Raw genomic sequence first — 21,772 nt, forward strand, 5'->3', positions numbered from 1 at the left:
CAAAGGACAATTCTAGTGAACAATACTGTAAAAAAAAGGATGGTTAGAGATAATTACCTGGCATAATTAAGAACAAGCAGCAGCTTAGATTTCATGCAAAATGTAATATAAGGAAAACACACAGGGTTTGAACTGAGACAGAAACAGAATCAAATTCTAGCACCATCACTACCTGTGATCTTCAGCAAGTCACTAGCCTTTCTGAATCTCAATGTCCCCAACTGTCAAATGAAGCCACCTACTTCAGAATTACAATGAAGTTTAAGCAAGATAAAATAATAAGATAAAAGGGTAAAGTGCTCAGCACAGGTTTCAGGCTAAATTCATTTGTTGGCAGCTTTTATTAGTAGTTCTCCTGAAGTCATTTAATATCAAACCTTTAATCTATTTGAATTGAATCATATTTGCTCTTATAAATCAATAAGAAAATTACAAATGTAAATTTTAAAAATATACAAAGGACATCTACAGGTAATTCACACACACAAAAAAGAATTATACCTAGCCAATAAGCATGTTTTCAAAGTTCGACTTTTAAGCAGAGAAATTCAAATTTAAAGATTTTTTACTTCTGGCCTATCAAATTCACATAGTAAAATAAGAATACCCACTGTTGGAGCAGCCTGGAGAGGCATGTGCTGCTGGTGGGAGTATACGCTGATACAGCTCTTCTCAGGAGCAAGCTGGCAATACACTCTAGAAACCTTAAGATTTATATATCCCACCCTTTGACCCAGCAGTTTTCATTTTTAGGAATTTCTCCTACTAATTATATAGAAAGATGCTGTATACAAAGTTATGTTTACAAATATATTATTTATAATAGAAAATAGACACAATCTCCATCTTCAAATATATGAAGCTGATTTAGGTAAATTATGGTCTAACTGCATAATAATCATTAGTAGTCATATGGTAAAGAATATTTATACAATACTATTCTTGTAAAAATAAGTAGCCACACATTTACACATTAAATACTAAAAGGAAATCTCTATTCTAAAGTCGACAGTGATCACCTCCCTGGATGAAAGAATGAGTGATCTTCTCCAACGTGGCTTACGCTCTCATCTTGAACACATCTTGAACACGCTAGGTCCTAATTTCTGACCGCTCTTCCAGCGACAGTGGCTTCCACCACTTCTTTTCATGCCTCTTTCAAAAAGCTAACGAGCTGTTATTAGAAGACGCGAATATGCTGGAAGGACATATCATCAAAGGAGTGCTGTGATGAATAATGAGGCACTAATCTGCAATCACTGGGTGACAGATGGGTAACTCACTCAGCTGCTAACTGAAAGCCTGGAGGTTTGAGTCCACTCAGGCACCTCGGAAGAAAGGCCTTGTGATCTCTACCTCTGGGAAGTCAGCCACTGAAAACCCGACGAAGCCCGGTTCTACTCTGACACACGCGGGGTCTCCATGTGTCAGAACTGACTCAAAAGCAGCTCTTCTTTTTTTTAATTAATTTGATGAGACTGTGTGTTTGTATTTTTTACTTTTTTGGAACAGGAATACTTATATGACGTTTCTTTCCAGACTTAAATAGAAATGTTATCTTTGGTGCGGACAATATCAGGCATAAAGAAAGGAAGGGATAATGACATTAATAAAAGCTTAATCTCTGGAAACAGCAATTACTAAGCTTCCGATATAAACAAAATGTGACTCGCCATCATCTCTGAAATTAAAAGAAAAATCTCTGTAAGTAGAGATGAGAGTATGTGAAATTTTTAGAAGAAGCGAACCCAAAAACCAAACCCACTGCCACTGAGTCAATTCCAACTCAGAGCGACCTCATAGGGTTTCCGAGGTGGTAAATCTCTACAGAAGCAGACTGCCATATCGCTCTCCCTCAGTCACTGGTGATTTTAAACAGCCAACCTTTCGGTTAGCAGTTGATTGCTTTAAAGTGGATATATTTGTGTTTCTATTATACAGGATACAGCTAAAAACACATTGGTTTCTAACGCTTAGAAAACTGGTAAACTTTCATAATAAGAAATGCAACGTTCTTTCTAGACTAATAAAAACACACTCACTTAAATAGCTATCAGCGTAGGTAAAGTCCTCTAAGGAGCTATCAGAAGAACATTGCTATTTAGAGAAAATACGTTAATTTTCTCACATTTTAACACTCTCATAACATTAGCTGTAGTGAAATCTGAAAAAAGTGATAAATACATATTTCAAAATTACTGAAGACTGGACAAAGGAGAGCAAAACAGTTTCAGACATTTGTTTAGACCTTACATGTGTACCTCCAGGGCCAATTACCCCTCCCCAGCTATGTCTGAGAAAGGGATTTATACATTTTTTGAAATGTCTTTTCCAAAAGATTATTTAAAACACGCGTACAAAAAGCATACACCTATCTGACTGAACGCATTTATGAGTACAGGTAAGATGAACGGGAGTTTATCTGTATTGTCTGAAGCTGCTGCATAACCCTCTAATGTCAAAAGTAAAATTGAAGTGGACATACCAACCCAGTTATAGTACTGAAGATATTCTCAATGAGACACTGGTTGAACTGTATAGGGTCTCACCAAATATACTATAAATCACCAACATGGATGAACTCAGATACTCTTAAGCTCTAAGACAGTTTTTTGTTTATTTAAAGGACAAAACAAAAATTGCCTTTGATGGGTATACTTTGCATTTTGAAGCTGTTACAGAATCTTCAGAAATTGTAGGGGTACTACGAAACCCTATATAAGGCACTGTGCTAAGCCTGCCCACTATGTTTCTAAAACCATTTTAGAGTCCAGGAAATTAGATTCACAGGTGAGCTAGTAGTCATGAGGCAGGTTTCAAGTCCAGCACAAAAAGAAAAGTCTTTAACAATAATTCTTGAGTGTCTTAAGGAACAGAAACTCTGAATCTAATAGTTTAGACACAACCTTTTCTAAAAGCAGGTAGTATGTAAGAACTAACGAACTTTTTCACTTCCTTTTACTGGGGTTATAATTCTATGTTAGGGTAAATGTTAAGACGGCTCCAGCTTGCAAGCAAATCCATCTTTATTCCTAACGAACAGACGAAAAGACAGACTGGGTATTATTTTAAAAGAATGAACAAGTACAAAGTATCTTCTACAAAGGTAAAGAATCCTTCAGAAACAGGTCATCTGCACTCAGAGAGAAGCTGTCTTTTTCAAAAACAGGAAGCTGAAGAGGGAATCCAAAGTCCTGGCTCAGGTCTCTGCTCAAGCACCAACTAGTTGTGAGAACCAGGTACGTCCCTTCATTTCTTTCGGCTTCCATTTATACTCATTTCTAGAATAGTTATACTATCATGTACTTTGAAAGACCGTTCTTGTGTTTTTGTTATCAACTTTCTCAGCAAATATATCATACATGGTTGAATGGTATTTAGTCAAGTTTATTCTTAAAAAAAGATTTTTGCTACCAGTACTGAAGGTTTTGACCAAAGATTCTACAGAAAAAGCCTAATCAAAAGGGAGAACATTAGGAACAGAATTTCACATCCTCGTTGGATCTAGACTTTCTGGTGCCACTGTGGCTGGATGAACCCTTGAAACTCTTGCCCCAATGCCTTTAAACCTTAAACCAAAATAGCCTCTGAAGTCTTCTTTAAACCAAACAATGTTGTGTGCCAACGAGTTGATTCTGACTCCTAGCGACCCTACATGACAAAGTACAACTGCCCCATAGGGTTTCCTAGGCTGTAATGTTTACAGGAGCAGATCGCTTGGAGCCACTGATAAGTTCAAACCGAGGTCCTTTTAGTTAGCAGCCAAGCACTTAACCATTGTGCCACCAGGGCTCCTTAAACCAAACAATAGTTTAGCTTAATTAGTAAAGAATGTCTGCCTTGAACATTGTGCTCTTTTAAAGAACTATCTGTATGGGATCAAAGTGACAACAGTAACTTGAAAGACAGGAAGGTTAGGGGGCAGTAAGTTTTTGTTAACAGAGGAGGAACAATTTGGAAAAGGAGGTTAAGAATGGATAAACAACTTGAAGAATGTAATCAATGTCACTGAATTGTACATGTAGGAATTGTTGAACTGGTGTATGTTCTGCTATGTGTATTTTCAAAAACAACAACAGAAGTGAATTATTTTTTAAAAAATAGATGTATCTTCCTGCATAGGTCATCAAAACATTAGAATAAGCCTTTTGCTTGACAAATCTGGATATTTTACAACTAAACTCATTAAATATTTTTCTTGTGTTTCACGCACATGTATTTGGCACAAAATAAACTTAAAATAATTGTCTGTTGGATAAATGAGTAAGTGAATGAATCCATTCTTTAGTCCATCCATCTCCCAGGAGAAAAATGTGAAGGTTTCCTTTGACTAAACTAGGCATGGAATTGTTACCAGGAATAGGAATGACCTGTATTAGCCTTTGAGCTGAGCCACACGGCGGGAAAACCTGCCTGGGAATGAAGAGGTCTGAGTTCTAGTTCTAGCTGTCATTAACTTTTATTAACACCTACCTTGTGAGGAGAAAAATTCCAGCAAAGCAGATCCTCTGCTTGGGGCTGAGAACCACGCCCCTTAGAAAGAGACAATGCCACAGTGACGCCTTAGCAATGCTCACGCACCCCACCACAACTCACCAGCCTTCTTTTTACTAAAAAACGACCATCAGCTTTACTGACATACGGAACCCTGGCGGTGCAGTGGTTAAGAAGGCTGCTAACTAAAAGGCTGGCAGTCTGAGTCCACCATCCGCTCCTTGTAAACCCCATGGAGCAGTTCTACTTTGTCCTATAGTTTCACTATGAGTGGGAATCAACTCGACAGCATTAGGTTTGTTTGTTTTTTTTTAAATATGGTAAAAGAAGCTGGTTATAAAAAGCCATGTATCGTATTAGTCCATTCATAAGAAATGTTCAGAATAGGCAAATCCATAGAAACAAAGTAGATTATTGGTTGCCAAGGGGCGGGGGGAAGAAAGGGGAGTGGAGAGCAGCTACTAATGGGTATGGGGCTTCTTTTTGGGGTAATGACAATGTTCTGGAATTAGATAGCGGTGATGGTTGCACAACTCTATAAATACATATTTTAAAAGGTCTCCAAAAGAAAAAGTCACCTTCTTTTCTGAGGAGTAATTTTTTATCAAGTATATATGGTTAAAAGAGAGCCCTGGTGCCACAGTGGTTAAAAGCTTGGCTGCTAACCAAAAGGTCGGCAGTTCAAACTCACCCACCGCTCCTTGGACACCCTATGGGGCAGATTCTACTCTGTCCTATAGGGTTGCTGTGGGTCAGAATCAACTCGACAACATCAGGATTTTTTTTAATATGGTAAAAGAAGCCAGTTACAAAAAGCCATGTATATTATTCTATTTATGTGAAATGTTCAGAATAGGCAAATCCATAGAAACAAAGTAGGGACAATCAATTCCTTTATTTTGAACAAGAGTGGTATAAGCCAATGTTTTAGACGCTCTGACTAGAACCTAAACAATTATAACACTAAACGGATCCAAATGTCTATTGCTTTTCCCATTGTGCAAGAAAAGTCTGAATGAAATTACTCTATGAAATATGAACGGAAAATGAAAAGTAATATTTATATTAACATACCTTATATATAATCATTTTAAATGATTAGAAAACTAAGTTAATAAATATATATATACCCATTACTATTTCATCTATAAATAATTTATATTTCTTTATAATCATATAAACTAAAAGTGTTATCATTCAAAATGGGGGAAAATGCACTATTTTGGGGAATCTTCTCATTGGGAATACCAAGGAGACTGATCTATATTCAGAACTGTCTTATATTTGGAACTAAAAGATCCCCAGATCATTCAAAGGTATGCTCAGATCCAGTGATCTTCAGGCCTAAAACAACTGAGTGTCTCCTCTAGAATTTTAAAAAGTTGTTCAAAGTCCAATTCTAAGCACATGTCTCAAGAGAAAACTCAACTCTGTAGAGCGTATCATAACCACAAATTGAGTGAGGTGATTTTATTTGAGAAAAACCAAACCAAACCAAACCCACTGCTGTTGAGTTGATTCCAACTCCTAGCAACCCCGTATGACAGAGCAGAACTGCCCCATAAGGTTTCCGGGGCTGTAATCTTTCAGAAGCAGACGGCCACATCTTTCTCCCACAGAGCAGCTGGTGGGTTCAAACCACTGACCTTTTGGTTAGCAGTCAAGCACTTAACCACTGTGCCACCAGGGCTTCTTATTTGAGAAAAGACAGAACAAATTTAGAATCTTTGACTGTTAGGGAACGAAGGGATCTTAAAGGGTGCTGTCAACTCCCTAATTTTACTGGTGAAATAAAGAAAATGAGATTCAAAGAGGTAAAATGACTGATTCACGATCACACAACATGAGGACCTGTTGAGCTAAATGGTTCTCATGACTTATTTCTTAGATCCCCCAACAAGTCTATTCATGTACCCACTTTACAGCTAAGGTTTAGAGAGGTCACGTAACTTGTTCAAAGTTACACAGCTAATAAGGGGCAGAGCTGGGACTACATCTCAGGTCTCTCTGACTTCAGATCCAGGAGCTCTTAAGAGTCTTAACCACTTTGCTGTACAAGCCTTCAGCTACTCATCGGAGCCCTTTGCTGGGAATTACCTGGTTGAAAAACGCATTTAGCTCGTTTGAAATTTCTAAATTAACTTAATTGAAACAGAAGAAAAGACCACTAGAAATTAACAAAAGCAATGACAAAATGAGAAAGAAAGGGGAAAGAGAGCAGATCTGAAATTTTTTAAGTTTTTAAGTACATCTAATTAAAGGCATGGGTTATTGCAAACAGTCAATATTACCTGGTTAATTCTCTCAGTCGAGTCACCTCAGCATCACGCTGACGTAATGTTATTCCTAATATCTGATTTTCCTTTTCAGCAGCTTCTAATTTAAACTGCGAGCTTTTGGCATCGACTAAGGCTTCCTCCAGCTCTAAAACACCCAAAAAATAAGTAGATAAATAAAAGTCAGCTTCCTTATTACTTTTTAAAAATGTGACCGTAACTACAATCCAAATACATACCGATTTTCATCCTTGTTGACTCAATGTCAAATTGCTGTTTATTTTCAAGTATAGTTTGATTTTTCTCTTTGAATATACCGGCAAATTTTTTGTTTTCGTCTTTCTGGTTTTCAATCACTTTTAAGAGCTCCTCATTTTTACTCTGTAGTAACTCCTGACTCTTCAGCGACTCCTGCAACTGATTCTGCAGTGACATGTTCAATGACTGCAGAGAAAATACTGGAAGGCAAAACAGATGGCACAGCTGTTTCCTCACTTTAAAAAGTACGAGCCTGGAAAGATCGGGGGGGGGGGTTGGGTTTGTTTCTAAAGGACCAGGATTTACTGATTTTGCTTAGCAACTATATGCTTGAGCAGTTCTGCATAAATAACAAATGTATTTTAAAAACTGACTGGCAGAAGTCATGCCTTTTTCTGCAACTGATACTTTGGGCATTCATTTTTTTGTTTTTTTAAATGAGAATAATATACATACAAAGTAAAACTAATTAAATACCACCAAATATCAGTGACACCAAATAATTCTCAAGGAAGAGTCTCCTCTTACCCAACTCCACTCTCTTTCAGAGGCCATCGCTTCGGTATCTTTCTGGAAAATGCTTTTGCATGTATGTCTTTAAACATAAATGAATCATGTTATGCACACCGTGTCTAACCCTGCCTCCCCCGCCCCCCATAAGACTGTTCTTTATTAGCAGAGATCGACCACACTCTTTTTAATGTTTATAAAAGTATCTGGCATCACCCACCTCACAAATACAGCTTTGACTGACCGCTTACCATGTGTGAGGTACCGTATTAGAATCTGGGTATACAGCAGTGTACAAAACAGACATGGTCCCTGCTCTCGTGGAGCTGGTAACAAACAACTATAAATGGTAATAAATGCTCTGAAGGGAACGAGAAGGTAGAGGGACAGAGAATAAAAAGAGAGGAACTACTCAGAGTGGCAAAAGAAAGGTTCGTGGATGGGACGAGTTTTAAACTGGGGCCAGAAGGATGAGTAGAAAGTGGGAGGGGTTCCAGAGGGCAACACCAGAGCCTAGAGGAAAGCCTTGAGATCTCCAAGAGCTTTGTCTTCTTCAGGAACTCGAATGAGACCGGTGTGGCTAGAAAGTGGTAAACAAGGGAGAAAAGGGGGAAATGGAACTCAGTGACATTCAAGAGGTAGGCAGGGCCAAACGATGCAGGGTCACCTTCACCCCAAGTAACTTTTATCTCAAGTACCACGGGAAGCCATTGAAAGTAAAAAGCAGAATAATTTCATAAAAGAGCACTCTGGTTCCATAAAAGATGGGGGGGGGGACCTTGGAGGAGGAGGACAGAGGAGAGCCAAGACAGGAAGTAGAGAGATGAGTGGTTCGATTAACAGAAGACACTGACTTAGACCAAGCTACTGGTGAAGTTGAACAGTTCTATGCAGTGTTCTGTTGGGTGCTTTGTCAGACAACTTCACACATTTAGAACATTAAGCCTTTGTCATGTATCCCAAAGTTTTCCCCATGTTGATGCTTTTTTTAATGTATTCATAATTTTGCTGTGCAGAAATTTTAAAAAATTTCTGGGGGCATATTTTATCAGCCTTTTCCTTTGTGGCATCTGAGTTTTTGTTAGGTTTAGGAAAGGCTTCCAAGGATACCAAAAGAAAAGCTCTCACCTACTAGAACTATTAGTTTTTTCTTTTCTTTTACTCTAAGCTCTGAGATCCATAAGGACAATGTGGCGGTATCTGCCAAAACTGCAGCTATATAGCTTTTGACCAGCAATTTATCGCTATAAATCTGTCCTATAGAAATGCTCACGCAGATGCACAAAAACCCAAGTACAAGGATTTTTATTGCAGCACTGTTTATATTTGGAAAAAAAAGAAGTGCCTACATATATCAGCCAAAAAAAAAAAAAACACAAGACCTGTTGCCTCGAGTCAATTCCGACTATTAGCAGAAGTCTTTAAATAAATTATGATACAGCGGCGTAAGAATACCCAAGCAGTTCTTAAAGAAGTGTATTTAGTACAAAAATATCCACTATATATTACGTGAACAAGTGCAAGCTGCAGAAGAATATATACAGTGTGATCTCCTTTTTAAAAGGAAAAAGTACATCTGTAGTTCTATTAGTGCCTGGCAGGTAGTACTTGTGAAATAAATGAATTATATATGAACAGAAGATATCTAATAGGAAACACAGTTTTTATTTTTTGTTTTGTTTGTTGTTTTAAAAACAGGAATATTGTTGAAGAGTGATAACACGGATCTTTTATTTTTGTGTGTTTCTGTATATTATTTGAAATTTTAATGAGTATTATTTCTATCTTTTAAAAAGTTGATTTACCTGTCTGGAGGGGAGATGAGAGGGCAGAGGGGGTTAGAAGCTGGCCAAATGGGCACGAAAACAGAGTGGAGGGAAGGAGTATGCTGTCTCATTAGGAGAAGAGCAATTGGATTTTAGCAAGATGTATATAAATTTTTATATAAGAGACTGACTTGATTTGTAAACCTTCACTTAGAGCACAATAAAAAATTAAAAAAAAAAAACCACCTAAAAAAAGTTAATTAAGAAAGCCCAATTCTTTATCAACATTTCCAGAGCCACAAAGACTTTAACATCAATCCTTAAAGTTCTTTTACCTACGTTTAAGGTTGCAGTCCAGAGAACCAGATGCCTTCTGAGTTTTTTCTCGTTCTCTAAGTTGTTGGTTCAAAATTCTCACTTGCCTAAAGGAAATTACAAAGAAACACTGAATACAAGAATCCTGAGCCCACTGAACGGTATACATTTGATAGTCTTTATCAAAAAAGAGAAAACAAACCAATGGCAGCCAGGAGGATAGCAGAAGTTCACTTGCCTTCAAAACAAGAGACAAAAAGTCCAATGAACAACAATACTGTTGTTATGGGGCCTAAAGTAATTAAAAAGAATTAGCTCTAGTGGCAGAAAGAGGTCTCAGGAAGATAAGTACACAGGTATCCTCTAAGGTAGGATTAGCTGAGGCTGAAAGAGGGGAGGCCAGGTTAGCCCACGAAGAGATGCTGGGATGGCATAAAACCTCTCCTCACTAGAAAGAAGTTACTTTCTTTTTTCCTCTTTTTTTGTTCCTTTATCTCTTAATGGTTTCTTCTTGCCTTCTATTTCTCTCACTTCCTATTTCCTTATTTTCTTCTTGCTTTTCTGTCTCCCTTCTCTGTTGTCTTCATTACTCTAGTTAATCTACTTTAAGATCTGTCACTGAACTAGCACACCTACAGGGACTGACTGCTCTAAGACGTCGGGTTGATATCCCTCACACGGCGAAGATACCGGAAGACAGGAACTCATGCTTCCAATAATTTCTTCATCAGATGGAAAAGTTAATGACCTCATTTAAGTAATGAGAATATTAATAAGCATGTAGCTGCTTCACAAATAGGAATAAACAAAACATAAAAAAAGTTTTCTTCTAAGACTGTATCGGTGCTAAAAAAAAAGTTATCTCTAGTATCTTTCCAGAATTTTTTTTCCAGTTGCTGGTGAGGCTGATTCTGACTCACGGCGACCCCATGTGTTTCCTTGAAGAACTGTGCTCCATAGGGTTTTCAATGGCGGATTTTTCCGACACAGATTGCCAGGCCTTTCTCCCAAGGCACCTCTGGGTGGACTTGAACCTCCAAACTTCTGGCTAGCAGCCAAGCGCATCAATCATTTGCGCCATCAAAGGGCTCTTTGCCAGAATTACTTACCTGAAAACATTCTGTATTAGAATGTTTATTTTTGTTACAGAATCTAAAACGATAGTACCCTACCTCACACCTTTCACATGTATTAATTCCAGACAGACTAAAAGCTAAACATAAAATATACAAACAAAACCCACCAAAACAAGTATCACGGGGGGAAGCTACCTAATCTTGAAATGGGGAAGGCATTCCTAAGCACGACTCAGAATCTGGCAACTGTCAAGGAACAGAATAAAGAATCTGATTACATCAAAGTCTGAAACTGGCTCTAGAATTAATAGCCTGGAAGAACGTATCTCCTACCTATGTAACAGACAGAGCCCATAACATTTAAAGAGCTCTTATAAACCGGTAAGAAAGGCAAGCCTACCAAAAGTGACAAAGGGTAAGAATGTGCAATTCACATAAGAAACAAAAATGGCCTATAAACCTATGAGAAATGCTCAACGTGACACGAAAAACTACAAATTTAAAACTGGCCGGTTTTGGCCACCAGAATGTCAAAAATAGAAGGAAATAGCGCTCGCTGTTGTAAGGGCATGGGGAAATGAATTACCTCACGTGGCAGGAGTCTATTGGTGCAATGATTCTGGATGACAATTTGGTAGTACCCATCCAAATATAAAACGTTCCTAATCTTTGACAAAATAAGTTTACCTCTAGGGTAATCTAGCCTCAGAAATAGTTGTACCTGTGCAAAGTATCTACAACCTTGTAGACGTATTACAGTGATATTCACAACAGCAAGATTCAATAGTGAAAAGTTCAAAACAACCTAAAATGCTACATGAATTACGGTACATTCATACTACAAAAAACTAATACACATGCATTAGAAAGACAGACATCTACACATACCAACATAGAAAAATTTCCAAGACACATCATGAAGTGAAAAATGCAAGCTGCAGAACAGTATTATAATATGACCCCATACATTGCTTTTAAAAGCTCTAATATGTGTATATATGTGTGTGCACGTAGTATGTATGCGTAGGGTCATATAAAAGTTTCTGGAAGGAAATGCGCCAATCTGTTAACAGTGGGGAGATAAGTGGAAACTGTATGTGTAGAAGGAAAATTTTCATGTCTTACTCTGTATCTTCTGTATTGTTTTCATTCTTTCACAAAAATATATTATTGTGCAATTAAAATTTAATGAGGACAAAAGCCCTCCAAAATGATAACTGTAATAAAATTCCGATTTTTCTAAAAAGGTTTCCCCTTTACGACAAAGAGTATGCATCTAGGAAAGAGAGTATACACGGGTGACCCACCACTCCAACCAGAATGCTTCTTTTGCTGTTTACCAGAAAACTCTAAGTGGTAAGGGCCTCTCACATACCAAGCATGAGACAACAGCTTTGCTTGACAACTTTTTGCGTGTCCCTGGTCAGGTTCCTCTCTCTTCCCCACAATCGAAACTTCATCGCTCAGTGGAAGTCTCTCATCCTTACCCACCTCATCTGGTAGAATACTTTCCTATTTTCACTAAAATAGCATGGACTGGGGACAAATGGCTGTCGTCCTGTCCCAGAGCCTACAAATTCATGTGTATGTAGATGAGTCCTCACTTCTTTCTTCTCGTCTCAGGGGCCTCATCTGCTCCCACCTCCTCCTAGTCCCTCAAAGACTGTACTCCTCTATCACTCCCTTTAGCTTTTCATTCAACTTCTCCCTCTTTGCCGACTCATGTGCCCGACCTGAAAAGCGGAGTAAAATTGCTCCCATATTTCAGAAAGTCTTTCCTCCAACCTAATTGTACCATTAGCTATTCTCTTCCCTCTCATTTCCTGCTTTCAGAGCCAGGTTTTTAAAAAATGAGCGTTCTATAAAAAATGATTCATAATGAATGATGTGTACATAAAAATAAATAGGAAAAGACAATCTTTTAAAAATGGATAGCATTACATATGTTTTTAAAATAGTATGCATTAAATTTACGTACTTAATTTTAACATTTTAATAAAGGAAAACTGCTGATATTTACAAAAAAAATTTTTTTTTTTCAGTTCACTCATGATTTTCAACATAGCTTATTAAGATAAAATGACATACAATCAACAGCATGTATTTACAGGGTACAATTTGGTAAGTTCTGACACGATGTGATGAGACCATCACCACAATAAAGGTAATGAACATATTTAACACCCCGAAAAGTTTCCTCATGCCCCTTTTTGTGCCCCTTTCCTCCCCAGGCAACCACTGATTTTTAGATTAGCTTGGATTTTCTAGAATTTGATATAAATGGAATCCTACTATATGTACTCTTTTACGACTGGCTTCTTTCACTCATCATGGTTCTGAGATTCATCTGTGCTGTTGCCCGTGTTAATAGTTCCTTCCTTTTTACCGTTTAGTAAACAGAAACCAAACCCAGTGCCATCGAGTCGATTCCAACTCACAGCAACCCTACAGGGCAGAGCAGAACTGCCCCATAGGGTTTCCAAGGAGCGCCTGGTGGATTCAAGCTGCTGACCTTCTGGTTATCAGCCGTAGCACTTAACCGCTGTGCCACCAGATTTCCTATTGTTGAGAATTCCACGCTATGAATACCACCATTTGTTTATCTATTCACCTGCTGATGGGCATTTCATGAGCCAGTCTTTGTGTGGACATATGCTTTCAATTCCCTTGAGTAAAAACCTAGGAGTGAAAAAGTTGGGTCATAAGGCAGACAAATGGTTAATTTTTAAGAAATGGCCAAACGGTTTTCCAAAATGGTTGTACTATTTTACGTTCTCACCAGCTGAGTTATGAGACTTCCAGTTCCTTTATATCTTCACCAACACGTGGTCAGTCTTTTTTAACTGTAGCCATCCTAGCAGGTACATGTAGCCCTACTGGCACGGTGGTAAAGCGTTTGGCTGCTAACCAAAAGGTCGGCAGTTTGAATCCACCAGCAGCTCCTTGGAAACCCCATGGGGCAGTTCTACTCTGTCCTACTGGGTTGCTGAGTTGGAATCCACTAGACGGCAGTGGGTTTCTGGAAGGGTAGCACATTAAGGGGTCAATAGCAATGGGTTTTGTTTTGTTTTGTTTAGCAGGTATATAGTGGTATCTCTGATTAATGATGGTGAGCATCTTTACATATGTTTGTTTGATAGCCATATAGCTTTTCTGATGAAGTGTCTGTTCACGTATTTTGCCCACTTTAAAATTGGGTATTTGTCTTATTTTTGAGTTGTAATCGTTCTTTATATATTCTAAGTACAAGTCCTTTACCAAATGTGTGTTTTGCAAATATCTTCTTCCAGTTTGTGGTAGTAGCAGTGTTAGTTTGAAGAGCAAAAGTTTTTAATTTTGATGATGTTCAATTTTTTTCTTTGCTACTTTAGAATTTTGTGCTGTATGTAAGAAATCTTTCCCAACTCAAGCTAAGATTTTCTATTTTTTAATTCTATAAGTTTTATAGTTTTAACATATTAAAATTTGTGATCCATTTCAAGTCAATTTTTGTATATGGTGTAAGGTAAAGGCTGAGGTTCACTTTTTTTTTTTTAAATATTGCTCTCCAATTGTTCCACCTCTATTTACTGAAACAACTATTCTTTTGTTTAAAAAAAACAAAAAACCAGCGTCCACACATGTGAGACTTGTTTCTGGATTCTTTGTTGTTTCACTATTTGTCTACTTTTATATCAATGCCACAATGTCTTTTACTGTAACATTATGTCTTAAAATCAGATGGTACCAACTTTGTTCTCCTTTCCCAAAGCTGTTTTGATTCTTCTACGTTCTTTGAATTTCCATATATATTTTAGAATCAGCTTTCAAGAAGAAAGCCTGCTAGGGTTTTCAGTGGAACTACATAGAATCTATAGCTCAGTTTAGAGAACAGATACCTTAACAATAAGTCTTAGGATCTCTGGACCTGGCATATCTCTCGTTTATATAGGTCTTCTTTAATTTCTCTCAGCAGTGTTTCATTGTTTGTAATGTATGGGACTTACACATCTTTTATCAAATTTATTCCTATTTTTTGATGTTACTGTAAATGGTATTGATTTTAAATTTCATTTCAAATTGTTTGTTGCTACTACACCGAAACACAATTGATTTTTGTATATTCATCAAGTATTCTGCAAACTTGCTAAACTCAAATGAGTTCTGGTTCTAGTAACTTTGTGTAATATCCATAAGATTTTCTATAAAGACTATACTGTCATCTGTAAATATGACAGTTTTATTTATTCCTTTGCAATGGGGCTGGGTTGTATTTTTTCTTACCTTATTGCACTGGTTAGTATCTCTAGGAAAACGTTAAGTAGAGAGAATCATCGTTATTTGCTGGATATCATTCAGACTCTTTTTTTTAGCATATGTACAGACAAAAACAAATAGCCAAACAGAATTTCTAAATAATGAGATAGTATTAAAATATTATTTTAAAATATCACTATTGAATTTAGGATTACATGATTTTAACCATAAAGAGTAAAACCAGAACTGATAAATGTTAGCCAATATTTTTTACTTCAAGAAATGTTAATTCCTAAATAGATTAAAATTAAGAAAATAGGACACGGAAAATATTAAGAGTTTGGAATTTATATCGTCAGGATTACGAACACATTCTATGCTGTAACTATAATTCCCATAGTTGTCTAATCTTGGCTCTACCTAAAAATAGATTCCCTGGTCATCTCTAGTCCACTCCGTTATTTGCACTCATCTCTTGGCTGACTGGACTTTGCCGTGCAAGTTTTTTGTTGTCATTTTTTTAAAGGAGCCCAAGAACTCAGGACCTTCTTTCCAAAGTTCTCACACATTTGAGAACGCGACTGCTGCCTTTACAGTAGAAGGGCTGCTGCGCCGCATATGAGATTCTTGGGGCGTATTTTCTTTCCCTTTGAACTTTGTAAATGCTGTTCTATGATCCTCTGGCAACTATTATTGTTGCGCGAGCCTGAGGACAGCCTGATATTTGCTTTTTCTTTTGGAGTGTCTATAAAAATTATTGTTTTTTATTGTTAAAGTGTAATAACTACCAGCATATGTCTTGATACTGTTTTGCACAGTTTTTCCTGGGACCCTGCATGTCCTGTTAATCTGCAGGGACAAATTCTTAGATCAGTAAACCTCTCTGTACCTATTTATCTTTAATAATGTTTCTGACCCATTTGTTCTGTGCTCTCTTCCAGGAACATCAATTACGCCAATCTGCATCTCTTTTGTTTCTCTTCCATAGGTATCATGGTTTTTGTAATAATTTTTAGACCATTCTTTTTCCACTTTGATTTCTTCAAGATTATCCACTATGAATTTAGTCATTTAATAAGTATTTATCAGAGTAAGTGCTAGGTACTCTTCTCATACTGGAGATATACCAGCAAACAAAAGACAAAAATTCACCCTTCAGACTACTTGGGTTCTAGTGGAATATACTATTCCTGACTTCATTTTGTTTATTTGTCATTATTTTTTGTTGCTTTTTCTAATGGGGCTTTCCTTTCATAATATTTTTATTCTTCTCTCTTATTTTCCTGAGCTTACCTAATACTTATTTTCTTCTACTGTTTTATCTTCTTCAAGCCATCTCTCCCTCTTTCTACAAGAGATTCTATTGTTTTTAATTTCCTTGAGACTAGGGAATACTTCTAATTTTTCCTGCAGTTTTTTTTTTTTTTTTTCTTTTTTGGTGACTTGTCTTATGATGTTTATACCTGCCCCACATTTGTACCTTTTGTCAGTTTATTTGAATGTTATACAAGTATCTCTCCTTCTATAATGTTTTTTTCTCCTAGTTTTCCTGCTACCTCCCTACCTGCTCCTTCTCAGTTTCTTTCATGGACTCCTCGTCCTCTGTTCTTTCTTTAAAAAGCTGTTATTCTCCAACAATTCACTCTGGGCTGTATTCACACTTTTTGCCTTCTCGATAACAAATCACTCACTTTTGGTTACGCTACCTCTAGTGCCTAGAACAGTGCCAGATCTACAGTGAAAGCTCAATTAAAAAACTGTTGAATGAATAACTCCCGTGTACATTTCAATCCTGAATCTTGTTCCTGTGCTTCAGACCCGTACCCCAGGCTCCTACCCCTAGATGCTTCACATGATGCATTCAGCACACCTAAACCTCACTGGCCCTCCTAACTCAAAAATAAAATAAAAAACAAACAAACGAATTTAGTCCTCTTCTAACAGCATCTGTCTAGAGGAATTCTGTTACCATCTGTCAAATTATCCTTCCTCTCACTCCCATTTCAGTTTTTCTTCTGCGTAAGTACATAATGGTCTCATGTCTAAATCTAAAACCAGGAAATGGTCATGAATTCTAACTTCCCCTATAAATACTAAGGCACTCTCTAGCTCAATGGTTCTTAACTAGAGGTAGTTCCATAGCTCCCTAACCCCTTTCCAGGAAATCTGGGAATGTGCAGGAGATTTTGGCGGTCAAAATGGTTGGGGGGGGGGCACTACAGACACGTAGTGGGTGGATACCAGGGAGGCTAAACATTGGGCACTTGCCATGAGTCCCACAAAACAAAAAACTGTCCAGCCCCAAATGCTATAGAAACCGTGCACCTAGCTATTTTTTATTTTTAAGCCACAAGATGGCAATAAACTCAAAGGAAGTTCTGAAAGATCACTTTTCTGGCTAAAAAGAAACATGTCGTTTCTAAATGTCCAAACAGGAAAAAATGTTTTTGTGATTGAAAATGATGAAAAACACTTTTAAATGAGGCTATGCATTCCAATAATCATTTGTAATGGAGATTACGAATGATTCTTTCCAAATAAAAATAAAAGTTACCAAAATGACACAAAAATTCCCGTATTTCTACTGAAAACCTCCTTCTACTAAAAGGGGCAGATGTGACAAACTAATTTTCAATAATTTCATCTTTTAGAAGGTCAAGTAAACAACAGTGCCAATAGCATAATATGTAATCTAAAGACACAGTGCCAAAAAGCTCTGAAGCGAAGTCTCAAGAATGAGGTCAGACATCGAAATGATTTTTTTTTTAATTGTGCTTTAGGTCAGAGTTTATAGCTCAAGTTAATTTCTCATCCAAAAATTTATACACATATTGTTTTGTGACATTGGGTGCAATCCCTACAATGTGACAGCACACTCCTCCTTTCCACCCTGGGTTCCCCAAGTCCATTAGACTAGTTCTCGTCCTTTCCTGCCTTCTCATCTTGCTTTTTTGGACAGGCGCTGCCCATTTAGTCTCATATATCTGATTGAACTAAGAAGCATGTTTCCTCAAGTGTATTATTTTTTGTTTTATAGTCTTATCTAATCTTTGAAGAGCAAGCTTTGGGAATGTTTTCAGTTCTGGGTTAACAGAGCATCCAGGGGCTATAGTTTGAGGGGTCACCCCAGTCTCTGTCAGACCATTAAGTCTGGTCTTTTTATGTGAATTTACGAACTGGTATCTTTTTAAAAAAGTAATACCAAGCAGTGACATAAGGTAGTACATCTCATTTTCTTGAGTAGCTTATAGAATTATTGATATTTCCCACCATGACAACTTTAAAATAAATTCTATTCTGAGACTTAGTTCTGATATGCTTATTTAGCAAACCAATTATATTATTGCCACACCTTTAAACAATATACTGATTTACTTTGAAGGCTTAGTTTAGTCATTTGTTTCCCAAAATACACCTAGATGTTGAACTACAAATAAATTAATCTCTACTTCCCAGCAGAGACAGTGCAGAGGTCTAGAAGTTCAGAACACTGTGCTCTAAAATCAAACTGCCTGCATTTGAGCCTTGACTCTGCCACACCTCATAGGTAGGTGATGTTGGGCAAGTTATATAATCTTTCTGTGCCTTGGTTTCCTCATTTGTAAATCAGAATAACGTAATACCTACTTCACAGCACTCTTAAGGATTTAAAGAGGTGGCACATATAAAGAACAATAGTGCCTGGCACATAACAAATATTCAATAAGTGTTAGTAGTGGTATTTGCTGTTTATTATCCTTATTATTTATTCTGGTTTTTGGAAAATTAATGCTAGTATAGGGATCCCTTAGGTCAGAAACGAAGAAAGTGTTATCTGAATTTAAAGCCAACAACTCCATCTTTTATCACGGTATCTAGAGAAATAATCCTAAGGAAGGAGACCTCACTAGGTGTCATGCCTTTGCGGGCTCCAGGTCCGTACAACTACACCACTCTCCAATTAGGAAGCCTATTTTATTGCTTTCCAAGTTCTTGAAACTGTTCGTTCAGGCCCCATCTTGTACAATGCCCACAGCTGATGAGGCTGTGATGTCCTCTCAGGGCACACTCACACTACAGTGCTGCGGAAGCAGCTGAAAATGCCCTCCAAGCCTCTGCAAACTATTTTAATAAATGGACCCTGGAGTGGTGGCTTGGTGGCACCAATGGAACATTCAAAGTAAATACATCATTAATAGCATATGGGTGATTTCCTATATTCCAAGATAAGATCTCTGAGTTACATCTTTCGTAAACAAATTAAGAATATGATTTCAACAGAAATGAAGATGGCCAAATGGGAAAAAAAAAAAAAAAAATCTAAGAGTTAAAGGAGCTTTTGCTACCTCTGAGTGTGGTGGGGCTACTAGTGCTTACCCACCTCAGGTTCTCCTTTCCTTCCCAGGCACATGGGAAGTATGAGAAGAGTCTATGTCCTAGACCCTTATATTAGTAGGTAGTGCCATGTGCCTCGTTTTCACCTAAAAAATACAAGCAGAAGTGACACCATGACTTCTCGGTTGAGGCACGTAAGAGTTGGCATGCCATATCCATGTTCTCTTTTTCTTGCAAAACACAAACTGAGACAGTGGCCTCATAAAACAGAGGAAGCCTGGATCCTGAGCCACATGACAAAAAAGAGCTGTCGGTGACCCATGTTGGTCTTGGCATGAGGGAGAAATAAACTTTTGCTGTGCTATGCCACTGACATTTTGGAGTTTCTTACTGCAGTGTAGCCTAGCCGAGCCTGACAAATGCACTGAGGTACTTCATTTTCCTCTCAACACACTACCAACCAAGCGACAAGAGAGGTAAAAGAGGTGGGAGAAAATATATACTAGTGCATAGAAGACATGGAAGACTTAGAGAATGCTGGCAATCTTTGGAAAATGAGCAAGCAAAAGTAGAATCATATTAAGACAGCAAATCTATGCTCCTTTTGGAGTCCTAGATATCCCACCTGGCACCTATGGTCTGACCATGGAACGTCTCTGCATACAAGATGAAAATACTCAAAGACCAATTCTTACCTGCGCAACTGAGCATTTTCACTTCTCAGTGGTTGCATGGCCAAGGCTATTTCAACTTGAATATTTGTGTTTCCACTTATTGTTGGAAGCAGAGATATGCATGCCTCCAATTCTGTAACCAACCTCTGAATTTCCGAATCTCCTATAAAAGGCAGAAGAACGGAGTAAAAACAATATTGTAAACCATTTTTGGGAAGGCTATTAGTATGTATTAGTATGTATTACTAAAAAAAAGAAAATTTTTATGGATATGTACACATTTGCATAAATAAATTCAACTCAATTATTTACACATCTCATTTTCCTCTTTCTTGCGGCCTACGTTTACTTACTCAGAAGAGTTCTAAAAATATTAAGGTCAGTAAATTAATTAAGCATAAATCACAGGATTATTATACTAGTGGTTTTCTTCAGTTGAAGAGTCTCGTAGGAAGGTAGCATATCTACCAATTCACATGGAAACCCTGGTGGCACAGTAGTTAAGTGCAACAGCTGCTAACCAAGAGGCTGGCAGTTCAAATCCACCAGGCGCTCCTTGGAAACTCTATGGGGGCAGTTCTATCCTGTCCTATAAGGTTGCTATGAGTCGGAATCGACTTGATGGCAGTGGGTTTGGTTTTTTTTTGGTTTTGACCAGTTCGCGTTTACCAAAGGACAATATTGGACTCCTATAACCACTTGCAGTGGTAGCATTTATAACACAACCTTTGGTTCTGGCATAAACAAATAATTTACCTTAGATGATTCATTTGGCAAAATAGTGTGTGAGGGTCTGCTAAGATTAGGTTTCATTCTTTAATTTTATAATGCTAGATTTAACACAGCCAGCCACACCTCATTTGATGTGGCATCGAATGCAGTACCATTCCTGCTATTAGCTGTGGGGAGTGGATGTTTCTGGAGGTGGCAAGCAGGTACAGGTGGAAGGTGGGTATTAGATCTTTGGTCCTTTTATTGTTATTGTTCCCTCATACCCTTTCAAATCACTGAACTGAAAGCATCTGAGAATTATAATATTAACTGTGTGATATCCAAAAGAGGTAGAAAGTATATTCTAAGTGTCATGGATTGAATGTGTCCCCCAAAATTATCTGTCAACTTGGCTATGTCATGATTCCCTGTACTGTGAGATTGTCTGCCATTTTGTCCTCTGATGGGATATTGCTGTGTGTTGTAAATCTTGCCTCTATGATGTTAATGAGGCAGGACTCGATCTACACAATTAGGTTGTGTTTTAAGCTAATCTCTTTTGAGATATTAAAAAAAGGAGCCAGCAGAGAGACATGGGGACCTCGTACCACCAAGAAAGCAACGCCAGGAGCACAGCGCGTCCTTTGGACCTGCAGTTCCTATGCAGAGAAGCTCGTAGTCCAGGGGATTATTGATGGCAAGGAGCTTTCTCCAGAGCCGACAGAAACAGAAAGCCTTCCCCTGGAGCTGATGCCCTGAGTTTGGACTTCTAGCCTACTGGACTGTGACAGAATAAACTTCTGTTTGTTGAAGCCACCCACTTGTGGTATTTCTGTTATAGCTGCCCCAGATAGCTAAGACACTAAGTTACAAAAATTACTCAATTCCACAGGGTATTTTAACACCCTGATAAAAAAACACATGAACACAGGAGACAACCGTGTCCTATGACCACGCAATCCTCTACCAACCCTGTGCGTGTAGAACGGTTTTGCTTATGGGCTTCAGAGTCAGAGACTTGGGCTCCACTGCTTTCTAGGAATGTAACGTTAGTCAAACTATTTAACTGTTAAAGATGAATGTAAAATATCTCATTAATAACTTTTTTATATTGATTACATGTTAATATTTTAGATATATTG

The 21,772-nt window shown here is 37.7% G+C and overlaps 1 protein-coding gene across 2 annotated transcripts in view; it reads right to left on the reverse strand.

The window, feature by feature from the left end:
- The window catches only part of CCDC14 (coiled-coil domain containing 14), a 48,450-nt gene that overhangs the window by 2,088 nt on the left and 24,590 nt on the right, over positions 1-21,772 (reverse strand). For both annotated transcript variants that reach the window (XM_049878436.1, XM_049878431.1), the window contains exons 9-12: positions 19,941-20,082; positions 9,644-9,726; positions 7,010-7,228; positions 6,786-6,918 (exon numbers count right to left, since the gene is read on the reverse strand). In XM_049878436.1, the coding sequence (XP_049734393.1) occupies positions 6,786-6,918; positions 7,010-7,228; positions 9,644-9,726; positions 19,941-20,082 (577 nt within the window). The remainder of the gene's footprint in view (positions 1-6,785; positions 6,919-7,009; positions 7,229-9,643; positions 9,727-19,940; positions 20,083-21,772) is intronic.

This window comes from Elephas maximus, chromosome 1, assembly GCF_024166365.1.
Source record: "Elephas maximus indicus isolate mEleMax1 chromosome 1, mEleMax1 primary haplotype, whole genome shotgun sequence".
NCBI lineage: Eukaryota > Metazoa > Chordata > Mammalia > Proboscidea > Elephantidae > Elephas > Elephas maximus.